The sequence below is a fragment of the Peromyscus leucopus genome, chromosome 7 (assembly GCF_004664715.2).
Source record: "Peromyscus leucopus breed LL Stock chromosome 7, UCI_PerLeu_2.1, whole genome shotgun sequence".
NCBI lineage: Eukaryota > Metazoa > Chordata > Mammalia > Rodentia > Cricetidae > Peromyscus > Peromyscus leucopus.
Window position 1 is genome coordinate 102,772,575 of NC_051069.1, and position 27,155 is coordinate 102,799,729.

The 27,155-nt window shown below is 43.7% G+C and overlaps 1 protein-coding gene across 8 annotated transcripts in view; it reads right to left on the minus strand.

Annotated features, from left to right (window-relative positions):
• The window catches only part of Cnot10 (CCR4-NOT transcription complex subunit 10), a 53,433-nt gene extending 27,131 nt beyond the window's left edge, over positions 1 to 26,302 (minus strand). Inside the window, exons 1-8 of one of the 8 annotated variants that reach the window (XM_028892982.2) lie at positions 26,010 to 26,302; positions 15,382 to 15,476; positions 14,470 to 14,631; positions 12,115 to 12,265; positions 8,349 to 8,491; positions 7,279 to 7,365; positions 6,717 to 6,800; positions 2,679 to 2,796 (exon numbers count right to left, since the gene is read on the minus strand). In XM_028892982.2, coding sequence (XP_028748815.1) covers positions 2,679 to 2,796; positions 6,717 to 6,800; positions 7,279 to 7,365; positions 8,349 to 8,491; positions 12,115 to 12,265; positions 14,470 to 14,631; positions 15,382 to 15,476; positions 26,010 to 26,031 — 862 coding nt within the window. In that variant the 5' untranslated portion in view covers positions 26,032 to 26,302. Of the gene's footprint in view, positions 1 to 2,678; positions 2,797 to 6,716; positions 6,801 to 7,278; positions 7,366 to 8,348; positions 8,492 to 12,114; positions 12,266 to 14,469; positions 14,632 to 15,381; positions 15,477 to 20,263; positions 20,737 to 26,009 lie in introns of those variants that run through there. The other 7 variants (XM_037208005.1, XM_037208006.1, XM_037208007.1 and 4 more) reach the window with 7 other exon arrangements.
• Positions 26,303 to 27,155: the final 853 nt, after the last annotated feature.

Below are 27,155 nucleotides of genomic sequence, written 5' to 3' on the forward strand. Positions count from 1 at the left end.
GCACTAGGATTTTGGATAATGTTCAAGCAAGCCTTCTTCACCACAAAGTAGAATATGCATACCAGTTTCCTTCTGCAATTTTATTTTTACATTTTAATCCTTTACCTTGATTGATTTTCACTTCGGTATAATGAAAATAACCCAGACTTAGCTTTCACTTCCACCCATGACCAAAGTTTTGTGGTGGTAGAGAAGTAGCATGTGCCTGTATCTTGGCACCTGAGAGGTAGAGGCAGTGACGTCAGAGTTCAAGGTTATCCTTGCTTACACAGCAACGTCAACGGTAGCCTGGTCCATGTGAGACCGGATGTGGTGGCTCATGCCTTTAATCTCAGTACTAGGGAGCCAGAGTTAGGCAGATCTCTTGAGTGTGAGGCTGACCAGAGCTACATAGTGAGACCCTGTCTCAAAACAAAATTGTACTAATTAGCATGTACTAATTAGTTACATGTAATTAATTAATTAATGTATTAATTTACAATTAGTAAAGTGTACTAATTAGCATACCATGCTTTATACTCAAAACACAAAATGCCAGATTATGACAACTTGGTAACAGGATCTTCACTGCTAAATACCAAGGGTGTACGCTTTGAGTATTTTGTTTTTTTAATTTATTTTTGTTTTTCAAGACTTGGTTTCTCTGTGTAACAGCCCTGGCTTACTGGAACTCGCTTTGTAGATCTGCCTGCCTCTGCCTCCTGGTGCGTCACCACCATCTGGCTATGCTCTGAGTTTTTTGGTTTTTTTTTTTTTTTGGTTTTTCGAGACAGGGTTTCTCTGTGTAGCTTTGCGCCTTTCCTGGATCTCACTCTGTAGACCAGGCTGGCCTCGAACTCACAGAGATCCACCTGGCTCTGCCTCCCGAGTGCTGGGATTAAAGGTGTGCGCCACCACCGCCCGGCAACACCGCCCGGCAAAAGATTTATTTATTTATTATGTATACAGTGTTCTGTCTGCACATATCTTTGAAAGCCAGAAGAGGGCACCAGATCTCATTACAGATGGTTGTGAGCCACCATGTGGTTGCTGGGAATTGAACTCAGGACCTTTGGAAGAACAAGCAGTGCTCTTAACCGCTGAGCCATCTCTCCAGCCCTTGCTCTGAGTATTAAACAAGGCAGCAGTGTTAAAAGGAAAAGAAGGGGACTGGGAATTCAGTTTCATGAATCAGACTCTGGGTCTGACCACAGATAGGAAGAGGAAGGCTGGCCAGGGCTGCAGAGCAGAGCCCTATCTCAAAGAAAAACCATACAGAAGAGAATAGTAAGCACACTAAAATGCTTAAACAGACTGACTCTAGGGATGACATTATGGGCAATTAAAGCTTGATTCTATCTTCCAAATATTCTTTAATAAGCATATTTTATCAGTAGCAAAAACTAAAGTTTACATAAGGGAAACAAAGATTTCAACATTAGAAGTTGCATGGTGGTGGTGGTACACACACACCTTAGGCCAATCTCTGAATTCAAAGCCCACCTGGTCTACAAAGCGACTTCCAGGATGACCAGGGATACACAGGGAAACCCTGTCTTGATAAAAACAAAAAACAAAACAAAAAAGAAACCTTCCTATCAGAGAGCCCTAACTTTGATTCAACACCCACTTCACGTCCAGCTCTTGACCTCTGCTGTTTTCAAAGAGTGTACTTGTGATTTGAGAGGTCATTTTATACCATGACAATAAAAACATTAGAAACAGGATTCAGGAGAACAGGCTAGGGATGTGGTTTAATAGGTTGAGTGCTCCCTAGCATTCACAAGCCCTTGCATATCTTCAATCCCTAGCACCACATTAACAGGTGTAGGGGCACACGCCCGTACTTCTACCACTGCAGAGAAGTAGAAGGATAAAAACAAAACAAGGTCATCCTTGATACACCGAGTTAAATAAGCAAGTCCAGCCAGGGTACATGAGCTACAAGACACAAAGCTAAACAAACCCAGGAGGATTAGGGGTGAGTGTTTAAAAGAATGTCCAAGGGGAAACCAGAGTACAGAACTGCCTTTCTCCACTCTCCAGTGAACTCGGACAGCAACCTGGTGCAAGGTCCAGCACGTCTGCAGGTAGAGGCTATGTAGTATGTATACATCTGAACAGGATCCAAAACAAAGAGCACAAGCATTCGAACACATACACATGACCAGGAACAGGAAAGGTTAAAGGAAAGCAAAAATGTGATGAGCCCTCTTTCAATGCGGAAACAAATTACAAGACAAAATCTCAACAATATTTTTTTTTTTTTTTGCAGGAAGAAATATGAAAACCCTGTTTTAAGACAGAACTTTGAAAGGCAGCCTGGCTGGCTCAAATTGGAGACTCCTCTGCTTCAGTATACCCAGTGATGGGATTAGTGTGTCACCATACAAGACTTAGAATATTTCCACTTAAAAACAAACAAAAATCACTTCAAAAAGACTGGTGTGGGGGGAGGTGCGGGGACCCCAAGCAATAAGGAGTAGACCAACTAAAACTTTACAGTTTTCACCGGGCGGTGGTGGCGCACGCCTTTAATCCCAGCACTCGGGAGGCAGAAACAGGCGGATCTCTGTGAGTTCGAGGCCAGCCTGGTCTACAGAGAGAGAGAGAGTTCCAGGAAAGGTGCAAAGCTACACAGAGAAACCTTGTCTTGAAAAACCAAAACCAAAACCAAAAACTTTACAGTTTTCTCTTACCTGTTTTCATGAAGCCTGGATGCTCGGCAATGTTTGAACTATTTAACAGCTTCACTGCTTTCCGATAATTGCCCCTTAAGTACTCAAAATTGCTTTTAAGAAACAGGGAGGGTGCAGACTGCAAAGGAAATATAAAAGTGATTTAAAATTTGTTTTCAGTTCTTTTTTTGCATGATCGGGACTACACTGCTGTGCATGGAAGTGTTTAGGACATAAATCAATCAGCTGAATCAAGTCACAGAAAACAATCTCTCAATGCTTCATGGACCTTGCTATTTAAAATACTAAAAACCTATAGGAGAGAGGTGGCTCAGTGGTTAAGAGCACTGACTGATGTTCCAGAGGAACTGGGTTCAATTCCCAGGTCATCTGGTGTCCAAGGAAGGAAGGAAAGGAGGGAGGGAGAGAAGGAAGGAGGGGAGGGAGGGAAGGAAGGAAGGAAGGAAGGACTGATCTTGCAGAGAACAGCCTGTGAAGTGTCCACCTACAAATATTATGACACATGTGCCTAAGAACAGAGTTCCGAGTATCACCTGACTTTTCATTCACTGCAGTCTCCCTGTACCCAGCATGGTCTGTGTTCAAGTGATCTTCTGCCTTAGCCTCTTAGGCAGTTGGGGACACAGGCACAGAACCCTGGGCCTGGCTTAATGGCAAGTCAATTTTATAGCACAAACTTAGACTTTTGTTTTAAGGGTTATTGCAAAATCGATGATTGTGGTGGTTTGAATGAGAATGGCTCCTGTAGACTCACACCTTTGAAAACTTGGTCCCCAGTTGGTGGAACCATTTGGAAAGGATTAGGAGGTGTGGCCTTGTTGAAGGGGGTGTGTCACTGGAGCCAGGCTCTGCGGTTTCAAAAGCCCCCATCCTTCACAGATAGTTCTCTGCCTCCTGCTTGTGGATCAGATGTAAGCTCTCAGCTACTGCTCCAGTGCCATGTCTGCTTGCCTGCCATGTTCCCTGCCATGATGGTCACAGACTCTAACCTTCTGGAACCATGAGCCCCCAAATTAAAGGATTCATCTCGTAAGTTGCCTTTTCATGGTGTCTCCTCACAGCAGTAGAAAGGTAACTTAGAGAGTGATCTTCCTTATTTCTTTTTGATTTTAAAAAAGATTGTGGTGGTTTGAATAAGAATGGCCCCCAAAAGCTGGACAGTGGTGGGGCATGCCTTTAATCCCAGGCAGAGGGAGAGGGGAGAGAAGCAGAGGCAGAGGCAGAGGCAGAGGCAGGCATATCTCTGTGAGTTCTAGGACATCTAGTACTACACAAAGAAATCCTGTCTTGGGGGAAAAATATTAGCTCCCATAGGCTCATATATTTGAATACTTAGTCATCAGGGAGTGTCACTACTTGAGAGGGATTAAGAGGTGGGATCTTGTTGAGGAAGTGTGTCTGGGGGTGGCTTTGAGGTTTCAAAAGCTCGAGCCAGCCCAGTGTCTCTCTCTCCCTGCTGCCCGGGGATTCTGATGCAGAACTGAAGCTACATCTCCAGTGCCAGTCTGCCATGCTCCCACCATGATGATAACGGACTAACCCTCTGGAACTGTAAGCCGGCCCCAGTTAAATGCTGTCTTTTATAAAAGTTGCCTTGAGTCATGGTGTCTCTTCACAGCAATAGAACCCTGACTAAGACAAAGACAATTTTTTTTAAAAAGATTTATTTATTTATTATGTATACAGTGTTCTGCCTGCATGTATGTCTGCAGGCCAGAAGAGGGCACCAGATCTCATTACAGATGGTTGTGAGCCACCATGTGGTTGCTGGGAATTGAACTCAGGACCTCTGGAAGATCAGTCAGTACTCTTAACCTCTGAGCCATTGCTCCAGCCCGACAAGTTACTTTTTAAAATTGATGTATGCAGGGAGTCTGGGGTGGGGACAGACATACTGAGTATGGATGCCTACAGAAACCAGAACAGAGTGCCAGGTCCCCTGGAGCTGGGATTATGGCTGGTCTTGAACTTGCTATCTAACCAAGGATGACCTTGAACTTCTGATCCTCTACCCAAGCGTTGGTACTGTAACTCTGAGCCATAACACCCAGGTTTTTTTTATTTACGTATGTACTATGGAGGGATATCTTTTTTGTTATTGTCACTTCAAGATTTCATTTTTAATTATTATGTCTATGTGAGTGGTAGTTTGTGCACTAGAGTACAGTACTCTTTGATGTCAGAAAAGGGCTTTAGATCCCCTGGATCTGGAGTTACAGGCAACTGTGATCTGCCTGATGTGGGTGCTGGGAACCAAACTCATGTTGCAAGAGCAGTGAGTGATCTTAACTGCTGAGTCATCTCTCTAGCCCTTGTTTTTTTTTTTTTTTGGAGCTGAGGATCAAACCCAGGGCTTGTGCTTGCTAGGCAAGCGCTCTACCACTGAGCTAAATCCCCAACTCTCTAGCCCCGTTTTTAAGATGGTCTCACTGTGGCCCAAGCTGGCCCTGAAATCCTGATCCTCCTGCCTTCACTTCTAAAGTGATAGAACAGTATCCTGTGTGTGTGTGTATACACATGTGTGTGTTTGTGTGTGTGTGTGTGTGTGCCTGCTCTCCTAACTTAAGACTAAACCAAGGGAGGACTGTTGTGGAATATTAAAGATACGTTACATTTGTTTATGCTGTGAAATATTTGTTTAATGATGCAAAGATGTGTTCATTCTTTTATGTTGCATTTGTTTAACTCTGTAAAGCTGTTTACTTTGCCTGCCTAAAACACCTGATTGGTCTAAGAAAGAGCTGAACGGCCATAGTTAGGCAGGAGGGGTAGGCAGGGTTGCCAGGCAGAGAGAATAAATAGGAGCAGAAATCTAGGTTTGGGAGGAGGAGGAGAGAGAAAAGGAGGAGAGGAGGACACCAGGGCCCAGCCACCCAGCCAGCCTTGAAGTAAGAAGGAAAGAAAGACATATAGAATAAAGAGAGGTAAAAAGTACAGAGGCAAAATGTAGCTAAAGAGAAATGGGATAATTTAAGTTAGAAAAGCTGGCTAGAAACAAGCCAAGCAAAGGCTGAGTGTTCATAAGTAAGAATAAGTCTCCACGTATTTATTTGGGAGCTGGGTGGCAGACCCCCAAAGAACAAACAGTGAAAAAACCAACTACAAAGCACTGTATGCTAGCCAGTGCTCTTCCAATGAGCTATCCCCAACCTTTTTCATTTCTTAGGATTCAATTCACCTTTCACCTAATACCCAGTAACCAGTTATTCTCCCAAGTATAAAAGGAAACTATGTTATTGTATGAAAGAAAGAATGCTCAAACAGAAAGTTTTGTTTGTAGGCATTAATCTTTCTATTCCAAAATTCTTGTTTTGGATTTCAGATCACTTTCACTAAATCTTCATGCTAAGGGGCCTCCAGAGAGTACTGATTTAGAGTACAAACACACACAGAGGTCTGGACACTGTCCTCTGAAAATCTCCATCCCAGCATTTACTCACTAGCTCACAAACACTCTCTCCTTTGATGGCCTAGTTCTTTCTCTCTCTGCTCAGCCTTCTGTTGGCCCAGAGGTCTTCTGGTCACTAAGAAATCATAGTCTCAGGGATTATTCTAGGCATAGGCACTTCCAAGCCAAATATTCATGGCCTCGGGTATAAGCAGTAAACTGCACAAGAAATATCAATTCATTTTATTTATTTAGGTGTTTTTTGTTTTTTGGTTTCCCCTTCAAGAAAGAGTTTCTCTGTGCTGGAATTAAAGGTGTGTGCTATCACCACCAATTTTTAAAAACAAGATTTATTTATCTATTTGTATGTGTGTAGGTGCATGAGCCCATGAGAAGAGGCCACAAGAGGACAGGTGTCCTACCCTCTCTTCCTGTTCTGTTGAGACAGGTTCTTCTCAAACCTGAAGACTGTGTTTTCAGTGGCAGGCTGGAAGCCAGCAAGCCCAGAATCTTCCTGTTCCCCCTCAGAACTTGGGTTACAGACATGTGCTTTACCACTAAGCCACCCCCTCATTGAAAACTGATAAGTCCTTGAAGTCTAACTACGAAAGCCAGAAACTGACAACCATGAGGAAAGTCCAGGAACTTACATTTCCAGCTGTGTTCATGACAGACTTGATTTCCCGTTTGCATGCCTTCAGGGACTTCATTTGGATGTACGCTCTGACTTTGTACTGTCAAGGAGGAATGTAAGAGGGACGGGTCATTTACACATGCTCAAGTTCTGCTTCCCAGTGCAGGACACCTCATTTGCTCACAACATAGTCAAATGCCAGTTACATGCAAATGCAACCTTTAAATTAAATATTGTTTCCATTTCTGGTTTTGTGGTGCTGGGGACAGGATCTAAGGTGTCATGCATTGTAGGCAATCATTCTACTCCTGAGCAAAAAACCTACAAATCCAAATCTGCATAATTTTAAAATTCCATATATTGACTTACCATACATTCTAGGTTATTTCAAAGTTCTATACAGTAACTTAAAGAAGCTATAGTGTATGTATCTCAAGCAAAATGTATTTAGAGAGAAAACTGTACTTCTAAAGTACAAGCTTTCCAACCTGATAAACATACTGCCTTGAATCAGTGTCTGTGCGCCTCTCACACTGCTCAGTGCACGCCCACCCACCCACCCTTTGAATATACACTACCTGGTGTATCTTGGATTTTGCAGCCTCTATTAGAGCTCCACTCTCAGCCTTAGGATTAGATCCATCTTTGTTGCTATTATTGCCAGTCTGTACAATAGTGAAACAAAGTCAATCAAAGAGTTATCATCATAACTGATTTCCAAGTGAGCTAAGTACAAAGTGCTCAAGTCAAGTGCCCAGAGGCCATTTTCAAATCGAACCTGCTGCAGAGTCCACTCCGAGGGGCTGAGGGCCAGTGTGGCGTTCCTAACAGGAGACTCACAGACGAGCATAACCATGGATCCACTTTTAAGTCATGGGTGCCACTCAGACTACAGCTCTCTAAACCCCAAGACTTCTCACGCCTTTCTCTTCAACCCTCTTCTTCTCTGCTACAGGCACTGCCAGCACCACTGACCCCCAGTTTCCCAAGGAAACACTCTTGTCTCCCACCTTCCTTATGCTCGGACCCACTTGCACTCTGGTGAGCTCACCCTGGCAGCTCTCCACACGTCTGAGACACTGCCCATGTGAGTACCACAGGGACTCAGCCCCTTTGTGCTGCTTTCTCCCCACGACAGTGACTTCCTCCAGCCCTCCCTTTCTGACTATCAGACTGAATATTCCCATCAGACACTCAATTCCTGGAGACTTCTCTAATTTTCTTCCCTCCTACCCATGAGCTCACTGTACTCCATCCATCCCTTGCCTGCAGAGGGCCCCGAAGACAAGGACTACAGTGTTCCTACTGTCAGATTAGAACCTACCACACATGTACACATCTACCAAACTAAGATCCACTTCACCAAATGCAAGTATCAAATATGAAAATGAAATATTAATGCAACACAAAGTTTAGGGAGAATGCTAAGAGCATTTGGCTGCAATCTCTTAATACACTTGTTGGGGTTGAAAAATGTAAACTATGCAGATGTTAGTAAATGAAGTTTTTAAAAGGCAGTTTACAAGGTTGGACAGATAGTACAGTTTCTGTGACTCACACCTCCATAAAGCTGCTAGGACACTATCTCACACGACAGACATGGGTCAGTCACACTTTTTAAGCTTTGGTCTGACGCCTGGGAACTCACCTCATTCTTCCCGTTTTTGTTGCTGCTGCCCTGTGAAATCATTTTTTCTAGGACAGCAAGAAGATGCAGAGCTTTCTCAGCTTGGTGGGTTAATATATACAAGTCTACAAGCAGAAAGCACACTGCTTGGGCAAACTTTTCTTCTGGCAAAACAAACACACAAACAGGAAATGTTATAATCCAAAGCTGAACATACACCTCTGCTTACTCTTAAACAGGACACAGCTCTGCAAAACAAAGCACATCTTCACTCCAACAAAGGATGTCACTAAAGCCATCAAAGAAAGCAGCATGCTATCCCAGAACTGCCATTGTTCTATGGGGGCTCCAGGCCTCTTTCAGGGAGTCAGTGACCGAGCATTCTTTGTACAGTCTTTATAAAGCCAGCCACACAGTGGGAAGAAGCCTCAATTCCAGCACTTGCTTTATTACTTACGAATACACAGTGACTTCTGCATATCACTTAACTTCCAATTTGTATTTATTTTAGTGTGACTGTGCATGCATGCGTGCATGCATACGTACATGTGTTTGTGTGTATGTGCATTTCTCCAGGCACATGTGTACCAGAGTATGCATGGAGGGTCAGAGGCTTTGCTTGATTACTGCATCTAAAAGTCTCTATTTCATCAGCCTCTACCCTCTTACCTGATTTTAGCACTACTCCACTGCATTCAACTACCTTATAAGTCTGTGTTACACCTTCTCCAATAAGAGTGATAAGGGTAACAGTTTCCTCTGTTTAGCTCACTGTAATACCCCCACACTCCAAAGCCATCTGTCTGTGTACTCAATAAATGTGCTATATGAAGAGCTCCATCTTGGATGGATACTCTAGAAGTACAACTATAAAGATGGCAGAAAGCTAAGTGTGTGGGGGAGAGGAGAGGAGACAGCCAGGAAATATCATTTATTTTAGGGCAGTGACTGTCCTTTGGAGAATACCCCAGTGGGGAGGTACTTTGTCCAGATCTACAGAATGTACACCAGGAATAAATCCTAATGTAAGCTACGGACTCTGTGGGACTGTGATGTGTCAGTGTGGCTCACCCACAGCACACTGATCCTTACCAGTGAGGGGCAGCAATTGTGGGGAGTTATGAATGTTGATGAGGAGGGCAATAGGAAATAATGGTATTTTTCCTCTCTATTTTGCTATGAACCCAAAACTGCTCAGAATAAAACCAAAACCAAATAAACAAAACCCAACTCGTACAAAGCAGAAACTGAACTGCACATGGTGGTGCACACCTTTCATCCCAGCACTCAGGAGAGGCAGGCAGATCTGTGAGTTCCAGGCCAGGCTGGTCCACATAGCAAGTTCCAGGACCGCCAGGGCTACACAGTGAGATCCTGTCTCAAAAATAAAGTAAGGGGCTAGAGAGGTAGCTCAAAGGTTAAGAAAGCTTGCTGCTCTTCTAGAGGACCAAGTTCCTAGTACCCACATCAGGCAGCTTACAACTGCCTGTAACTCCAGCTCAAGGCGACCCAACACCCGACTTCCAGGAATCTGTATCCATGTGCACACCCCTCCCCCAGAGACACCCCCAACACATATAATTTTAAAAAATACTTAAAATATAAACAAAAACTTTTAAATAGAAAATTGAAAGTAACCACAGTAATTCTCACAAAACTAAATCAATCCAAAGGATTTACACTGAATTTTATCTTCTCTTAGCCACAGTAGAGATTAACAGCATTTTGTGAACTGTTGGCAGAGTTCAGAAAAGCACTGCCAATGCTTTCTAGCACACAGTGGGCATCAATTCTAACATGTAGCTTCATGGAGGGACTTCGTCCCTGTCACACATCCCCACCACTGCCTCTCTCCTAGCCAGCCTACCAGTCACCAAGCCATCAGAACTGAAAGAGACAGGTGAACTCAAAATGGAGTCAGTTACCAACTGCTCAACAACCTGTCAAAGGCCCCTACATATCCTCTTCCCAAGCACCACGGGCATAACCACACTCCACCACGTGCTGACCACCAAGAGACCCCCGGTGTTTGGAGGTCTCCTTAACGGACTGATCTAACAGAGAGAGGAGACTCCTTGTGGACTGGAGAGCATTGGTGCTCTCTAACCACACACCAGCCCACTGTTCATTCGCTGGCTCCTTCCTGTCCCCCAGTTCTTAAGTCAGCATCAGAATGCAAACACAAACCCATATTAGCTCTCTCTGCATGCAGAAATTTCAGCAGGGCAACAGAGAAATAAAATACTACCCTGTCCTCTAATATTCCAAAATGGTCTTTTTTTTTTCTTAAAGATTTTATTTATTTATTTATTTATTTATTTATTTATTTATTTATTTATGGGTTTTTCGAGACAGGGTTTCTCTGTGTAGCTTTGCGCCTGTCCTGGAACTCACTCTGTAGCCCAGGCTGGCCTCGAACTCACAGAGATCCACCTGGCTCTGCCTCCCGAGTGCTGGGATTAAAGGCGTGCACCACCACCGCCCGGCTATTTATTTTTTTTTATTATGTATACAGCATATATGACAGCCAGCCAGAAGAGGGCACCAGATCTCATTACAGATGGTTGTGAGTCACCATGTGGTTGCTGGGAATTGAACTCAGGACCTCTGGAAGAGCAGTCAGTGCTCTTAACAGCTGAGCCATCTCTCCAGCCCCCCCAAAATGGTCTTTTAAAAATGTTTACTTTATGCACATAAGTGTTTTGCCTGTGTGCACGCTAAGGCCAAATGTAGGGCTAGGAACAAAAGCAGATTCCCTACAAGAGCAGCAAGTACTCCAAAACCCTGAGCCATCTCTCCAACCCTCCCAATCTTTTTTTATGTACACTAAGGAAAAAAGGGCTCCAGGTCATTAAGGGAGTTTTTAATAGCAAAGAAAAGACAACCGTCTTTCTACTATCCAATAGTTCATTCCTTTTCTCTCCCTCTTCCCACCTTCCTTCCTTTTTGATAGGATCTCATGAAACCCAGGCTGGCCTCAAACCCAGTATGTGTCAGAGTATGACCCTGAACAACCGGTTCACCAGATGCTAGGATTACAGGCATGTGACAGCATGTGGGGCACCTTTAAAACTCAGGTGAGAAGGAGTGCTAAAGGAAACTGGACTTCTCTAAATGTCATAGAAGTTTTATCTAGTCTAAAAATCAAATTTAAAAAGGTTGAAACAGCTTTATTTTTGGTCATTTTATATGTATGTGCTCAGGTATGCAGGTGAATGTGTGTACATGTGTGTGGAAGACAAAGGAATCTGTGAGGTTGTTCCTTAGTGACTGTTCATGTCAGTTGTTTTACCTGCATGTATGTCTGTGCACCGTGTGCATGCCTGATGCCTGAGGAGGCCAGAAGAGGGCATCAGATCTTCTGAGAGTGACAGATGACTATGAGCAGCTATGTGGGTGCTGGGAATTGAACTTGTCCTAGGAGAACAGCCAATGCTCTTAACTACTAGGCCATGTCTCCAGCTCGACTCTAGTTTTCTGAGACAGGTATCTCAATAGCTTAGAGCACGTTAAGCAGGTCAGGCCATCTAGCCAGCAAACTCACGGGATCCACCCGTATCTGCTTCCCTAGCACTGTATTACAAGCATATACTACCATGCTCGCTGCTTTTATGTGCATTCTAGGCATTGAACTCAGGTCCTTACATTTGCAAGGCAAGCACTCTACTGACCCAGCTAGTCCCTTTAAATGCTGACATACAGATCTAATTTTGGTCATCTAGATAAAAACACTAGAGAATTTTCCAAGTAAGAGAGGACGAGATTTCTGGCTCGACCGATAACATACCAAAAGGTTCTATGAATTGATAAAGTTTTTCACCAACAGATATGGCCTCTGTATACTGCCGCAGATGATAAAGAATGACTGCTTGATTATAATACAACATGCTGTTTTCAACATCATCTAATCCATCCATTTCTTCAACAGCTGAGTGAACCTACAAAACAATCCAGGCAGAATGTGCTCTAACAACAGTAAGAAAACAAACTGCAAGTGAAAGACTTCAGCTGGATGTGAGGCACACCCCTATGATCTTAGCACCTACAAAGCGGAGTTCAAGGTCAGCCAAGGCAATACAGTGAGTTCCAGGCTAATCTTTTAAATAGCTGTGAATGCAGATATGTGCTACCATGCCCAGCTCCAACACATCTTCTTATTTTCCTATATTTTAATAGTACCTTCACCAGGCTGGTGGCACACACCCCTAATCCCAACACTGGGAGGCTGGGACAGGCAGATCTCTGAGTTCAAGGCCAGCCTGGTCTACAGAGCAAGTTTCAGGATAGCCAGGGCTACACAGAGAAACCCTGTCTCAAAAACAAAATAGAAAACAACAAAAAATCGTCTTGTCAGGTTCTTTTAATAAAAAAAAAAAATTTTTTTTAATTTACTTATATTTTATGTCTGAGTGCTCTGCATATATACCTGCATGCCAGAAGAGGGCATCAGGTCCTATTAAGATGGTTGTGAACTACTATGTGGTTGCTGAGAATTAAACTCAGGTCCTCTGGAAGAGCAGAAAGCGCTCTTAACCACTGAGCCATCTGTCCAGCCCAAGTACCTTCAGGTCTTTTTTTTTTTTAAAGATTTATTTATTTATTATGTATACAGTGTTCTGCCTGCAGGCCAGAAGAGGGCAACCAGGTCTCATTACAGATGGTTGTGAGCCACCATGTGGTTGCTGGGAATTGAACTCAGGACCTTTGGAAGAACAGCCAGTGCTCTTAACCTCTGAGCCATCTCTTCAACCCAGTACCTTCAGGTTTTAATTAGTTCCAAATACTAGAAATTACAGATGAAATAATTCTGTTATACAAAACATTTTGAGTCTGACTTATATAGCATGTTCCAAGCCAGCCAAAGCTAAATATTGAGAATGCAGAAATTCATCTTATAAATAAGGGAAATCAGAATCTTAATTATGTTGTCCAAGACCAGGAGGATATATTTAAGGGTTTAGTCCCACAGTAAAAGAACAGATGTTGCGAGCCACCATGTGGGTGTGGGACTGTCTGCAAGAGCGTTGAGTGCTCTGAACGCTTAGCCAGCCCATCTTTCCGTTTTTTAGAATAAGATTTCTGAGATGTGTCTCATTCTATAGCCCAGGAGGACCCCAAACACACAGTAATCCTCCTGCCTCATTTTAACAAGTGTACGGATTATAGATTAGGTTTGTATTTTATTATCATTGCTTTTCTGTTTGTTTGGAACAGGGTCTCACTCTATGGCCTCAGCTGTCCTCAAGAGTACTGCCTCCTGAGTGCTGGGGTTAAAGGCGTGCACATACCTGGCTTACTTGTTTTAAGACAGGGTCTCCTGTAGCCCTGGCCTGGCCTAGAACTCATTTTGTAAGCCAGGCTGCCTGAATCTCTTTACATTTCACAACAAGTCTCTAATTATTATTAACACACATAACTAAAATTCTAGTCACATTAAAACTAACATTTCTTTGCCATCATAAAAATGAAAACAAATTATATAACATTATAAGATTAATTCTGATTGACATTTCCCCAAACCATGCAGTGGTTTAGTCTACATGGATGTAACAACCTTGGTATGGCTGACGGCATGGAACCTAAAGCTTCACAGAACACAGTGGTTCATAACCAGACTCAGTCACCGAGATGGGTGAGCCTGCTGTGGCAGGGAGTTCACACTGTGGGCAAGAGCCTGGCTGACCAGCAGCTCAAGGGAGCGCTTCTTTACTTCCCCAGCCACTATCTCCATATGAAAAGGTGTCTTAAACAGAGAAAACTCCATTTTCAAAGAAAGGCAACTCTTTCGTAGTATTAGTTTAGCTTATTTTCAAATTTCTGTTGTGTGTTCCTGTGTGTGAAGCTCCTGTGAAAGCTAGAGGCTGACATAACGTATCTTCCTCTATTGCTCTCCATCTTTTTCTGGAGACAGGGTTTCTCACAGGTCTTGGGCTTACTAAATAGGCTCGGCTGGCTGATCAATGCCTCTCCGGTGTTGGGACTGGAACAATAATTAAATCAAACAAAACTAATAGCAACAAAGGATTCAGAGAAATAGAAATTAAGTCTTTAATATCAGACAATCAATCACATTTATTTTCCTTAACTATTTGTATTTCACAAATTAACACAACAAATTTTTACAATGAAATTCATTTATCACCTGATTCTTCAGCTGGTTAAGTGTTTGCCTCAAATTATCTGTTGTTGTTTGATTATTTTTAAAAAATTCAGCTACTGCTGTATTCAAAATTATTTTGTAATCATCTTTGTTTATATCTTGGAGACAGGCAAGGTGTTGCAGACAGGCATCATAATTTCCAGACTAAAAAGAAAAGACAAACAAAACCACACATATATATACACAAAATTCCATATCAGCTTTAACAATACAGCTTTTCTTTCCAAATCTGTTTCCCTCCTCTTACTTACGTTTTAAAGTGGGAGTCCCTTAGTATTCTAAGTGAAAGCTCTAGGTAGAGCACAGATAGGCATGTCAGTGACCACTGTGTCTGTCATGTTTTCTAAGACTCAAACTCTCACGTCAGTAGGTAGAGCCGTAACACACACATGCAGACATGATAGATAATGTGCACATATTGCTGGCAGGGTACGGATAAGAGAAGCTAGCCAAGAAAGGGAATATAACTAGTCCAAAGGTCAGATCCTAGTAAATATACTTGGAATGCAAATCAAATCCTTCTGTCTAATGTATATTTCCAATGTATGTACATGCATATCATAAGGTTTTTTTCATATTGTTTAATGTCAGAAACGTAATTCTGACAACAAATACTTGGTGTTCCACTTTAAAGTACATTCAAGACAGAAATAAACAAAGTGGGGAAAGGGAAAGACTGACCCGCACATTTACCAACCCAAATGTAAAGACTCAAACAACACTGGGGTTAAAACACGTTTGTGAAAACAAAAATCTGGGGGTGGCTCCAAGTACTTCCAATCTTTTCACCATGTTTACATTAAATGAAACCTACTTCTCCCTAAATTCCTGAATTATGACAGAATAGAATTTATAAAATTCAAATGTGTTTTGAAGAGAGAAACCATTTCTTACTGCGAAGGCCTGGAAAGCGCTGGTGGACAGCTCCTTCTCCTGGTCAGTGACCCCAGACGACTGGCCTGTCCCTTCATGTTTCTCAGCTCCCTGATCTGCAAATACAAAGTTTCTTTAGAAATGGAAGCTGGGGCTGGCAAGAGGACTCAGCAAGAGAAAATACTGTTTGCCCGCATGCTGTGGGATGGTCTGTATGTTGCTCTGACTGGTCAATAAAAAAAACACTGATTGGTCAGTGGCCAGGCAGGAAGTATAGGCGGGACTAACAGAGAGGAGAATTGAGAGAACAGGAAGGCAGAGGGAGACATTGCCAGCCACCGCCATGACAAGCAGCATGTGAAGATGCCAGTAAGCCACGAGTCATGTGGCAAGGTATAGATTTATAGAAATGGATTAATTTAAGATGTAAGAACTAGATAGCTAGAAGCCTGAGCCATTAGGCCAAACAGTTTAAATAATATAAGCATCTGTGTGTTTATTTTATAAGTGGGCTGTCGGACTTCCGGGGCTTGGTGGGACTCAGAGAGAAAACTCTCCAGCTACACCCGCAAGCCTGAAAACCCGAGTCTAAACCTCAAATCTTAAAGGATGGAGAGAACTAAATTATCCTGACTACCACATGGGTTCAACAGCTCATCACATGTCCACACACACAAGAAATGAAGCAGAGGGAGTTGGTGAGAACATGGAGATTAAGAGTTTGGAGCAGGGACACCTTAATCCCAGCACCCGGGGAAGGAGCCGTCTCCGTGGGCCGCGACCAGAATGAACACGAACATTCTGCCCGAGGCCAACCAGGGCCCAGCTGCCAATCCTTCGAAACCCAACAACTTGGAGGTGCTGGTGAGACTGCCCTTATCAACCTGCTCAGCTGAGTTCCATTCGGGAGAGAATTCAGAATCCTATAGTCTGCAGTCTGGGAAAACAAGATCAGCTGAGGAGATGATGAGTGAGCAAAAAGAGATCTGAGAACACAAGAGAAGGAGCCGCCCAGTCACTGAACCAGATCGCCAGAATCATAAGCCCACCCTACACAGACTGGGAACAGGTAAGGCCCCATCTCTGGTCTGGCAGACCAGGTCTCTAGCCCCTAAATCCCAGCCATCAGAGCCCTAGGGACCAGACAGCTTCCTTTCCCTGCTCCCTCACCAAAATAAAAACCCAGCCCCTGTGAACCCAACAACCACTGGAGCCATAAGCCCACCCTGCACCAATTGGAAACAACTGCTCCCTGCGACAGAACTCACTAACACTGATTGGACTAAGCTGCTCCCAGAGAAACAGAGCACAACAGCACCGATTCAACCAAGAACTCCTAGTGGACCAAGACTAACAATTAGAACAAGAGAGGCACCTTCAGACACAGACACCACCTGCACCGAGCAGAGGAAGAGATGAATAGATGCCAGTGCAAAAATACAGGCAACAACATAAAGACCTATATGACAACATCAGAACCTAGCGATTCTACACCTGCAAGACCTGAACATACCAAGGCAGAAGCAACAGAAGAAATTAATCCTAAAAATGACTTTAAGAAGATGATAGAGGCCCTTAAAGAGGAAATGAAAAACTCCCTTAAAGAGGAAATAAAAAAATTCTCTTAAAGAAATGGAAGAAAAAACAAACAAAAAATTGGAAGAAATCAAAGAAAGCCAAGAAAAAGTAATTAAACAGATGAAGGAAACAGTTCAAGATTTGAAAATTGAAATTGAGACAATAAAGAAGACACAAACTGAGGGAATGCTGTTAATAGAAATTCTGACTAAACGAACAGAAACTTCAGATGCAAGCATAACCAACAGAGAATCTCTGACGTTGAAGACACAATAGAGAAAATAGATTCGTCAGTCAAAGAAAACACTAAAGCCAAAAAAGTCATAACAAGAAATTTGGGACACCATGAAAAGACCAAACCTAAGAATAATAGGTATAGAAGGAGAAGAATACCAACTCAAAGGCACAGAAAATATATTCAACGAAAACTTTCCTAACCTAAAGAAAGAAATACCTATGAAGATACAAGCAGCTTACAGAACACCAAATAGGCTGGATCAAAAAAAAAAAAAAAAAGTCCCCTCACCACATAATAATCAAAACACTGAACACAAAGAACAAAGAAAAAATATTAAGAGCCGCAAAGGAAAAAGACCAATTAACATATAAAGGCAGACCCATCAGAATAACACCAGACTTCTCAATAGACTATGAAAGCTAGAAGGTCCTGGACAAATGTTATGCAAATGCTAAGAGACCATGGATGCCAACCCAGGCTATTATACCCAGCAAAACTCTCAATCACCATAGACGAAGTAAACAAAATATTCTATGATAAAACCAGATTTAAACAATACCTATCCACAAATCCAGCCCTACAGAAAGCACTAGAAGGAAAAATCCAAACTAACGAAGTTAAATACACCCATGAAAACTCAGGCAATAGATATCACACCAACAAATACCAAGAAGGGAAACACAACACTACCATATATATATATATCAATATCAGGAATTAACAATCACTGATCATTAACATCCATCAATATCAATGGTCTCAACTCACCTATAAAAAGACATAGGCTAACAGAATGGATACGAAAACAGGATCCATCCTTCTGCTGCATACAAGAAACACGCCTAAACTTCAAAGACAGACACTAACTACCTCAGAGTAAGAGGCTGGGAAAAGGCTTTCCAATCAAATGGACTTAAGAAGCAAGCTAGTGTAGCTACCTTAATATCTAATAAAATAGACTTCAAACTAAAATCGATCAAAAGAGATCGGGAAGGACATTAAAAATTTATCACAGGGAAAATCCACCAAGATGAAGTCTCGATTCTGAACATTTATGCCCCAAATACAAAGGCACCCACATTTATAAAAGAAACATTACTAAAGCTTAAGTCGCACATCAAACCCCGCACACTAGTGGTGGGAGATTTCAACACACCACTCTCACCAAAGGACAGATTTACTAGACTGAAACTTAACAGAGAAATAAAGGACCTAACAGATGTTACGACTCAAATGGACTTAATAGATATCTATAGAACATTCCACCCTAACACAAAAGAATATACCTTCTTCTCAGCACCCCATAGAACCTTCTCAAAAATTGACCACATGCTCACAAAGCAAATTTCAACAGATACAAAAACACTGGAATAACCTCCTGTATCTTATTGGACCACCATGCCTTAAAGTTAGATTTCAACAACAACAACAAAAACTATAAAAAGCCTACAATCTCATGGAAACTAAATAACGACCACCTGAAGCACCAATGAGTCAAGGAAGAAATAAAGATATTTAAGAATTCCTAGAATTCAATGAAAATGAAAGTACAACATACCCAAAACTTATGAGATACTATGAAAGCAGTGCTAAGAGGAAAATTCATAGCACTAAATACACACATAAAGAAGTTGGAGAAATCTCATACCAATAACTTAACAGCACAACTGAAAGCTCTAGAACAAAAAGAAACAAACTCACCCAGGAGGAATAGACACCAGGAAATAATTGAGAGCTGAAATCAACGAAATAGAAACAAAAAGAACAATACAAACAATCAATGGAACGAAGAGTTGGTTCCTTGAAAAAAAAAAAAATCAACAAGATAGACAAACTCCTAGCCAAATTAACCAAAAGGCAAAGAGAGAGCACCCAAATTAACAAAATCAGAATGAAAAGGGAGACATAACAACAGACAATGAGGAAATCCAGAGAATCATCGGGTCATACTTCAAAAACCATTGTTGGGTGGGAGGGGTCTGGAAAGATGGCTCAGAGGTTAAGAGCACTCACTGGCTGCTCTTCCAGAGGTCCCGAGTTCAATTCCCAGCACCCACATGGTGGTTCACAACCATCTATAGTGGGATCTGGCGCCCTCTTCTGGAAATCAGGCAAACATGCAGGCAGAACACTGTATACATAATAAATAAATAAATCTTAAAAAAAAAATAAAATAAAATAAACCCAAACCATTGTTTGTCTAGAAAGCTGAGGCAGGAAGATTGTTAGAAATCAAAGAGTTCAAGACCAGCTCAAGGAAGATAGTGAGACCTTGTTTCAAAACTAAAACACAATAAAGTGCTCATTTTGGCATCTCACTTATTAAAGCTGGAATGACAGAGATCAACAAGGCCTAGCTGCAGAGATGACTTGAAGATCCGTGAAGTGTTCCATACTTAACACCAAAACCAAACCAAGTAAGGTAGCAGGGATGCTGCCTGAGTGCTAGAGGTGCTTGCCTAGCAGTTAAGGCCTTGTGTGTGTGTGTGTGTGTGTGTGTGTGTGTGTGTGTGTGTGTGTGTGTGTGTGTTTTAGAGAGAGGGGGGGAGAGGGAGAGGGAGAGGGAGAGATCTTAACTATTCAGTAAGAAGGTACTCAAGAATTCTTTTTTCTGAGACAGGGTCTTAACAGTAGCTCAGGCTATCCTGGAACTTACTATACAGCCCAGGGCTAGACTCAACATGACAATCCTGCCTCAGCCTCCCAAGTGCTGGGCTTACAGGATGGGCCATGATGTCCATCTAGGACACTTCAAATTTTAAACATCTGTCTTCCACTAAAGCCAGACTTACATAGTAGCCACAGCTGTCATCATGCCTAAAAAACAGAAAAGTCTCAAGACTCCCCAGGAAAGTGGCCAGAGCGGGGCTGACGGACTCTGAACCTCATTTCTATGTCTACAGAGACCTGAGCTGCACACTCTTTTAAATACTAGCCAGCCATAGTCCCCTCCATCTTCTGCTCCAGGACAACTAAGAAACACTCCGACGAGATTACTATCTTGGACTTCTTGTGCACTTGCAGGGTTGCCACGAGGCTTTCCAATGTTTTAAGAACCATGCCCTGTCGTAGCTGCTGACTTCTTACCAGACAGTGTCTGCACATAATCCCACAGTGTGTCTTTACTTGTCCAAAAGTAGTCTCCATTGCCAATGGAGAGCGGGCAAGCCCGCTCCTCCAGCAGCTTCACCTTCCTTCTGCTCTGGCCTAAGGAACATGGCTGACGCAGGCGTACGGAGCTCTTGGATGCACACACCTTGACACTCTTCAAGCTGAAAGACTTCATTTCTAACCACACACACACACACACCTTTAGGTTTCAACTACACAGAAAAGAAATGTAAGACCTCTTCCAAACTGAAAGTCAGTTAACTGAAAGCCCAGACATATTCCAACACAGAATGTTCACGGTTCAAAGCTGATTGGAGGCTGACTACAAACTGTGCTGTCCAAACACAGCCCCGGGGCGGTCAAGGAAAGACTGGAAACACAATGTTGAAGGGGAAGACAGACAGTATGGTCACAAAATATCAGCAATTCCTTGGCAAAGCCAAGTTTTAAACTATGTCTTTCATTTTATTTTGTTTTGTTTTTGAGGTAGGCTCTCATGTAGTCCAGGCTAGCCTCAAACTCACTCTGTAGCCAAGGAATCATCTTTCCTCCCCACCTTCTGAGTGCTGGGATGACAGCCCTCACTGAAGTCATCAGAGGGCTGCTAGGACAGCTCAGATGTAGTTTCTACCACCCACAGGAAAAATGAATGCATCCAAACTCTCACATTAGCTTCAATATAATGCAAAGAAATCACATGGCCAAAGGAGTAAGGTGGGCTGAGGAGACGGCCCCGTGGGTAAGAGTGCTTGCTCTGCAAGCATGGCAATGTCAGTTTGGATCCCCAGGCCCCACACCGGGAGCTGGAAATAGCTGTACATCCTTCTGCACGAAGACAGAAGGATCCCAAGAGCTCAGTGGCCAGCTGCCAGTTTAGCCAAAACAGTTTCTGGTTCACTGAAGGACCCTGTCTCAAGAGCATGAGACAGTAGAAGACATGTGTCCTCTGGCCTCCACATGTTAGCTCACATACTCATGAGCATGTAAAACACACACACACACACACACACACACACACACACACACACACACACACACACCCAGAAAAGCAGAGCTGGGAAAAATGGGAGAACACCTGTGCAGAGACCAGAGCAAGGTACTTGTAGGCTGCAGTACTGTGGTTTCAAACATCCTGATCATGTCTGTTCTCAGGGCAGCTGAGTGTCGTGGTACAGGGAGACAGGGACATGGCAAGTTTAAGACCAGCTCTGAATACTAAGCAAACTGGAGGATGGCATACGTGACCTCCATCTGCTCTCTGCCTTCTTTGTGTTCTGTTAAGACAGGGTGCCAATCTGTAACCCAGAAAGACCTAGACTTTACTACATTTCCAGGCTGACCTCGGTGTTGTGGGCAATTCTGCCTCCAATCCCCAAGTGCCAGGATTACTGGCCTGTGTCACCACACCCGCCCTCACACAGGCACTCTGCCATTCATCTGCCATTCATTGAAGAACACAGCCACAGGGGTCCTCACCAGAGGCTCAAACACTGTCATTTGATCTTGGACATTTAGCATCCAGCACTGAGGTAGACTGAGGACAATGACACACACCTGTAATCCCAGCACCTCGGGAGGCTGAGGCCAGCTTAGGATCTACAGGCTCATCAACTGTCGAGGAGCCATACAACCCAGACACAAACGAAAACTATTCTTCCCTTTAAATGATCTTCAACCACATGGAAAGAGAACGCAGGAGGAAACTACGAGAATCCTCCCTCCTTTCTCTCCAATGTGTTCCTTTCAAAAACTGCTTCCCGAGGCTGTTCACGAGTGAGGCTCCCTTAAAAACCTCCCACAAGGGCCTGGCAGCAGTGTCACTCGCCTTTAATCTCAGCACTCAGGGAGCAGGTGGATCTCTGCAAGTTCAAGGTCAGTCTCATTTACAAAGTGAGTTAGTTCCAGGGCAACCAGAGCTACACAAAGCAATCCTGACTTGAACCTCCACCTCCAACACCCCCTCAAAACAAAACAAAACAAAACATGGGAAGTGACTGCCATGGCTTCTCACAGCTCATGGTAGATCAAGAGCAGGGACAACCCAGAGCTGATGTCATTTAAGCCTTTACTAGCTCTAGGAGAAAGACACTATCACCATTTTTACTGTACACATAGGAACACTGAGGCTTAAAAAGGCTTCTCAGAGCCGGGCGGTGGTGGCGCACGCCTTTAATCCCAGCACTCGGGAGGCAGAGCCAGGCGGATCTCTGTGAGTTCGAGGCCAGCCTGGGCTACCAAGTGAGTCCCAGGGAAAGGCGCAAAGCTACACAGAGAAACCCTGTCTCAAAAAAACCAAAAAAAAAAAAAAAAAAAAAGGCTTCTCAGGTCACCAAGACGGCTCAACAAGCCACGGAGCCTGGTGACCCAAGTTCAATTCTTCAGAGGTGAAATCTGAGTCCCATATCTTGTCCTCTGACCTCCACATATGCACTGGGGCGTGAATTCTGATAGACACGCAGATAGATAGATAGATGGATGGATGGATGGATGGAAGGATGGATGGATGGACAGACAATAAAAAAACTAAAAAGCAACAGCTAGAGAAATGTCTCAGGAGTTGAGAGTATTTACTGCTCTTGCAGAGAACCTGAGTTTGAAAGTCAACTGTGAAAAAGCTCACAAACCATATTAAAGAGTAAGTAAACAATGAGATAATCAGACAATTTATAGAGACGAAAACAGCGCATCCAGTGATTATTTTAGAAAAATAAAGGACAGTGAGAGACTGGGAAGGTGTTCTAATGGGTAAACACTTGGCACACAAGCCTTACAACCTGAATTTAGATGCTCAGAACCCGCTTCAAGCCAGACAGGATGGTGTGTGTCTGTAATCCCAGCACTCCCACAGTGAGGTGGATGGTCAGTGAAAACAATGGAACCCCTGGAAACCTGGAGTATACAGCACAGTGGCAAACAACCAGAGAACTCGTCCTCAGATAAGAGTGGGCATCTTGGAGAAGGCCCAGTGGTTAAGAGGAGCATATTGTTCTTCCCGAGTTTGGTTCCTGGTACCAGATCAGGAGGCTCACAATTGCCTATAACTCCAGGCAGGTCTAGGGGATCGACACCCTCTTCTGAATTCTGCAGACACTGCACTCACAGGCATATAACCACATACAAACACACAAATGTACATAATTCAAAATAAAAAAAAATCTTAAAAAATAAAAAAGTGGAAGATGAAGACACCCAAGGCTTTTTGTAACCTCCACACACATGCCATGGCACATGTGTACCTCTCACACAAAAACACATACACATACATACCACATACACAAATTCACAAAATGAAAAATAAAACAGATCAGTGAAGCAAACACACTGAATAGAAAGAGACTAACAATACTGTCTGGAGGCTAATGTGAATAGATACAATTTTAAAGAGTGTGCACTGTTCATCAGAAGACCAGAGTCTGAATGCCAACACCCACATGAGGTAGTTCACAATTGCATGTAACTCAAGCTCCAGGGGATCAAAACACCTCTGGCATCCTCCAATATCTCTCCACATATGCACATCTGCATATACCCACACAAAGACACGTACACATATACACAATTAAAAATAAGTCTTAACTTGGGCAGTGGTGGTGCATGCCTTTGATCCCAAAACTCTGTGAGTTCGAGGACAGTCAGGGCTACATAGAGAAACCCTGTCTCAAAAAACCAAAAATAAAATAAAGTCTTTTAAAAAAAAAAAGACTAGTATGAACAAGAAAATATGGAGACCTGAAGGCCAGAACCATGCAACTTAAAACAGCAGAGATTCACAAGAACTTTGCCAAACTCATCTACTTCACACAAATTCAATATCTCAGAAGTGTCCTAGTCCAGGAACATCAAGGCTGCTCTGGATCTTTCTTCAATTAGACATGTTCCATAGCTCTTACCAACTGGAGCGCAAGTCCTCAGGGGTAGGCTGTGTCTCTTCGACACCTACAGCACTCCCTGCACAGAAGCTTGGGAATGAATGAATGAACCAGGGAAGCAATTCGATATGACTGAGACACTGGGTAGTCCTCTCTAACTAGTAATATGGTTCCAGGGAAATAAAAGCAATGGCCTCAATAAGCAGGAATGTTAACTGGGGGCCCACAAGCACTGTCCTAATTAACAAGACGATGTTGAGTCCTACACCATGCGGATCATTCCTTCACTTTATTCAGATCTCTGCTCAAATATTACCCCAGAAGGGGTTGGCTCAGCAGGTGGCTCAGAGGGTAAAGGTGCTTACAGCCTGATGATGCAAGCCTAATAATTTGAGTTCGATCCTTGGCAAAGCATTCATGTACACACATACATTCACACACGCTCACAAATAAAACATTTAAGAAAATTCACTTTGGGGCTCAGTGATTAACAGCACATCTGGCTCTTCAGAGAACCTGAGTTTGATTCCCAGCACCCACAACCACCTCAGCTCCAGCTTCAGGGGACCCAACTCCTCTGACAGCCTCTGCAGGCAGCGGACTCAAGTGCACACACCCACAATTGAAAATTTAAAAACACCTCACTAGAGACGTTCCCTGACCAACCTACCTAAAATTCTATAGCAGCAGGCTTGGTGGTACACACCTTTAATCGAGCCCTCAGGAGGCAGAGGCTGTAAGAACACCCTGGCCTACAAAGCAAGCTCCAGGCTGGCCAGGGGTATACATGTGACCCTGTCTCAATGACCAATCAATCAATCAGTTCCACAGCAAACTCTATTAGCCCCATTCCCTAAATCTTTATTGCTTTCTTATGGGCCACTGAGAAGATTCTCCAACAGTCTTGTTATCTGTACCTGAACTGGGATAGGCTCACTTTATCTTAAAGGTCATTTGTCAGTTGTTGAGTTGAGGACCACCTAAAATCTATGCTGAGATTTTTTTCTTTCCTAACTAAAGTTCACTGGAAAAAGTGTGCTGACCACTTTAAATTCTTGTCATTTAAGTTTCTTTCAATAAAACCTAAGTATCACAAAGAATATTACTTTCTTGAAAGAAACATAACAGACCTTCCAGGTAATGGGCTAAAAACTCTTCATATTCCCTAGTGGAAAAAATTCTAGAGGGCACTACAGAAAAATCATAGAGATTAAGAGCTTAATCTTAGGGCTCAGAAGATGGCTTGCTGCTCTTGCAGAGGACTAACACTGGGTTCCCAGCAGTCACAAGAGACAGCTCACTACGGTCTGTTACTCCAGCTGCAGTAGCTCCAACGTCCTCTTCTGGCCTCTGCGGGCACCTGCACTCACACACATTAATTAAGAATTTTTTTTTTAAAGTTAATCTTGAGGAGCTAGAGAAAACCAAGTAGCCGCACAAGATAACTGAGAGCAGGCAGAAGACACACTGAAACTTCACGTCTATTTAAAAAGTTTTCAGGAGGAGGATTCCACAGGACACGCTGACCAGAGGCAAAGCCTGGGACCTTCAGACAACTGTGTATGCTCGGGAAGACCTTCCCTTGAAGCGTCTGGAAAGCGGAGTGACATATTTGAGTTTCCTGGGCCACAATTATCTCAGAGAACAGGACAAGGATGGTCTGCGGTGGATTCAAGAGGAGTCACAGCAGAAAAACACCGGACGTGGGACCCGAGGGCTCACGGTACACAGCTGAGCAGAGTGAAGGGTGGAAGTACAGGAGCGACGTCAGGTGGCCCTCGAGTCCCCCACGCGGGCCCCGCCGTCCCCGCGCGCGGAGTGTCAGCCCCTGGGGCGCGGCGCGGGCGCCTCACCTGCGGGCTTGTCTGCAGCCATCTTCCCGCCTCGGCTCGAGTTCTTCCCTGCAGGTGGCGTGGCCCCGACTCCCGCCGCCGGGCTGGCCGCAGGTTCTGCAAGGCGGGGGACAACTCTTAAGTCAACCCGGCTCCGGTCGCCTCTGGTTCGGGCCTGGGCGGACCACGGGCTGAGGAAGTGACGAAGCTACTGCTCGTCGTCTAGCAACAGCACCAACATATCCGCCTGTGCAGGGCTGTTTTCCCCGCCATCCACAGCTTCCGCCCTGTAGCAGCCAAGGAGCACACTACTTCCGGGGCGGGGCCAGCTGCGCGGTCAGCTGGGCGTGGGAACAGGGGGGTGGCCTCGGCTCCGGAAGCTCGTGCAAAGCCGGAAGTATGCTAGTGCAGGTCCTGAGTGAAACACGGAAAGGGTAAGGCTTTTTGTTCCGCGATTCACCGAAATGACAAGCACCACACCTGACTTTTATGTGCCAAGCGTTGAGCCGCACATGGCCTGCACTGTCTCACTGGTTTCCCACAACAACCCTATGAGGGAGGCGTTGTTGCAGTCCCTCCCCAGAGAAAAGACATTTTTAAGTTTTACAGCCGATTTGTTATTCGTAGCCAAGTTGCAAAAATCATTTACAGAGTTCCTGCATTATGCATCCTGTTTCCCTCATAGTGAGCCCTGCATCATTAACTTATTATGGTACATCGGTCACATCTAAGACATCATCTTGGTGCATCACTATTACTAAGCACAACAATTTAGATTCAATTTCAGATCCTCTGCAAGAACAATATCCATTCTTAATCACCGAGCCATCTCCAACTCATATCTTGACAGATTTTGTTTAATTTTTTGAGACAGAGACTCACTATGTATCCCTGGCTGGCAATCTTTGTGGCAAAGGTTTTATGTGTGAACTGGTTCTGGTTTTGTTCAATGACCACAGCCTTGGGCTCCAGAACCACTTACTCCATCCTTCCTTTCCCTTCCAGGGAACAACCAGTGCTTATGGTTACAGAGGTCCATTTCATGGAGGGAAACAAACACTGAGGACACATGTGTTAGACTTTTTGCTGCTGTGAAAAATGCCCTGGAAAAGAATTTAAATGAGGAAGGATTGATTTTGCCCTGTGGTGTCAGAGTTTTCAGTCCAC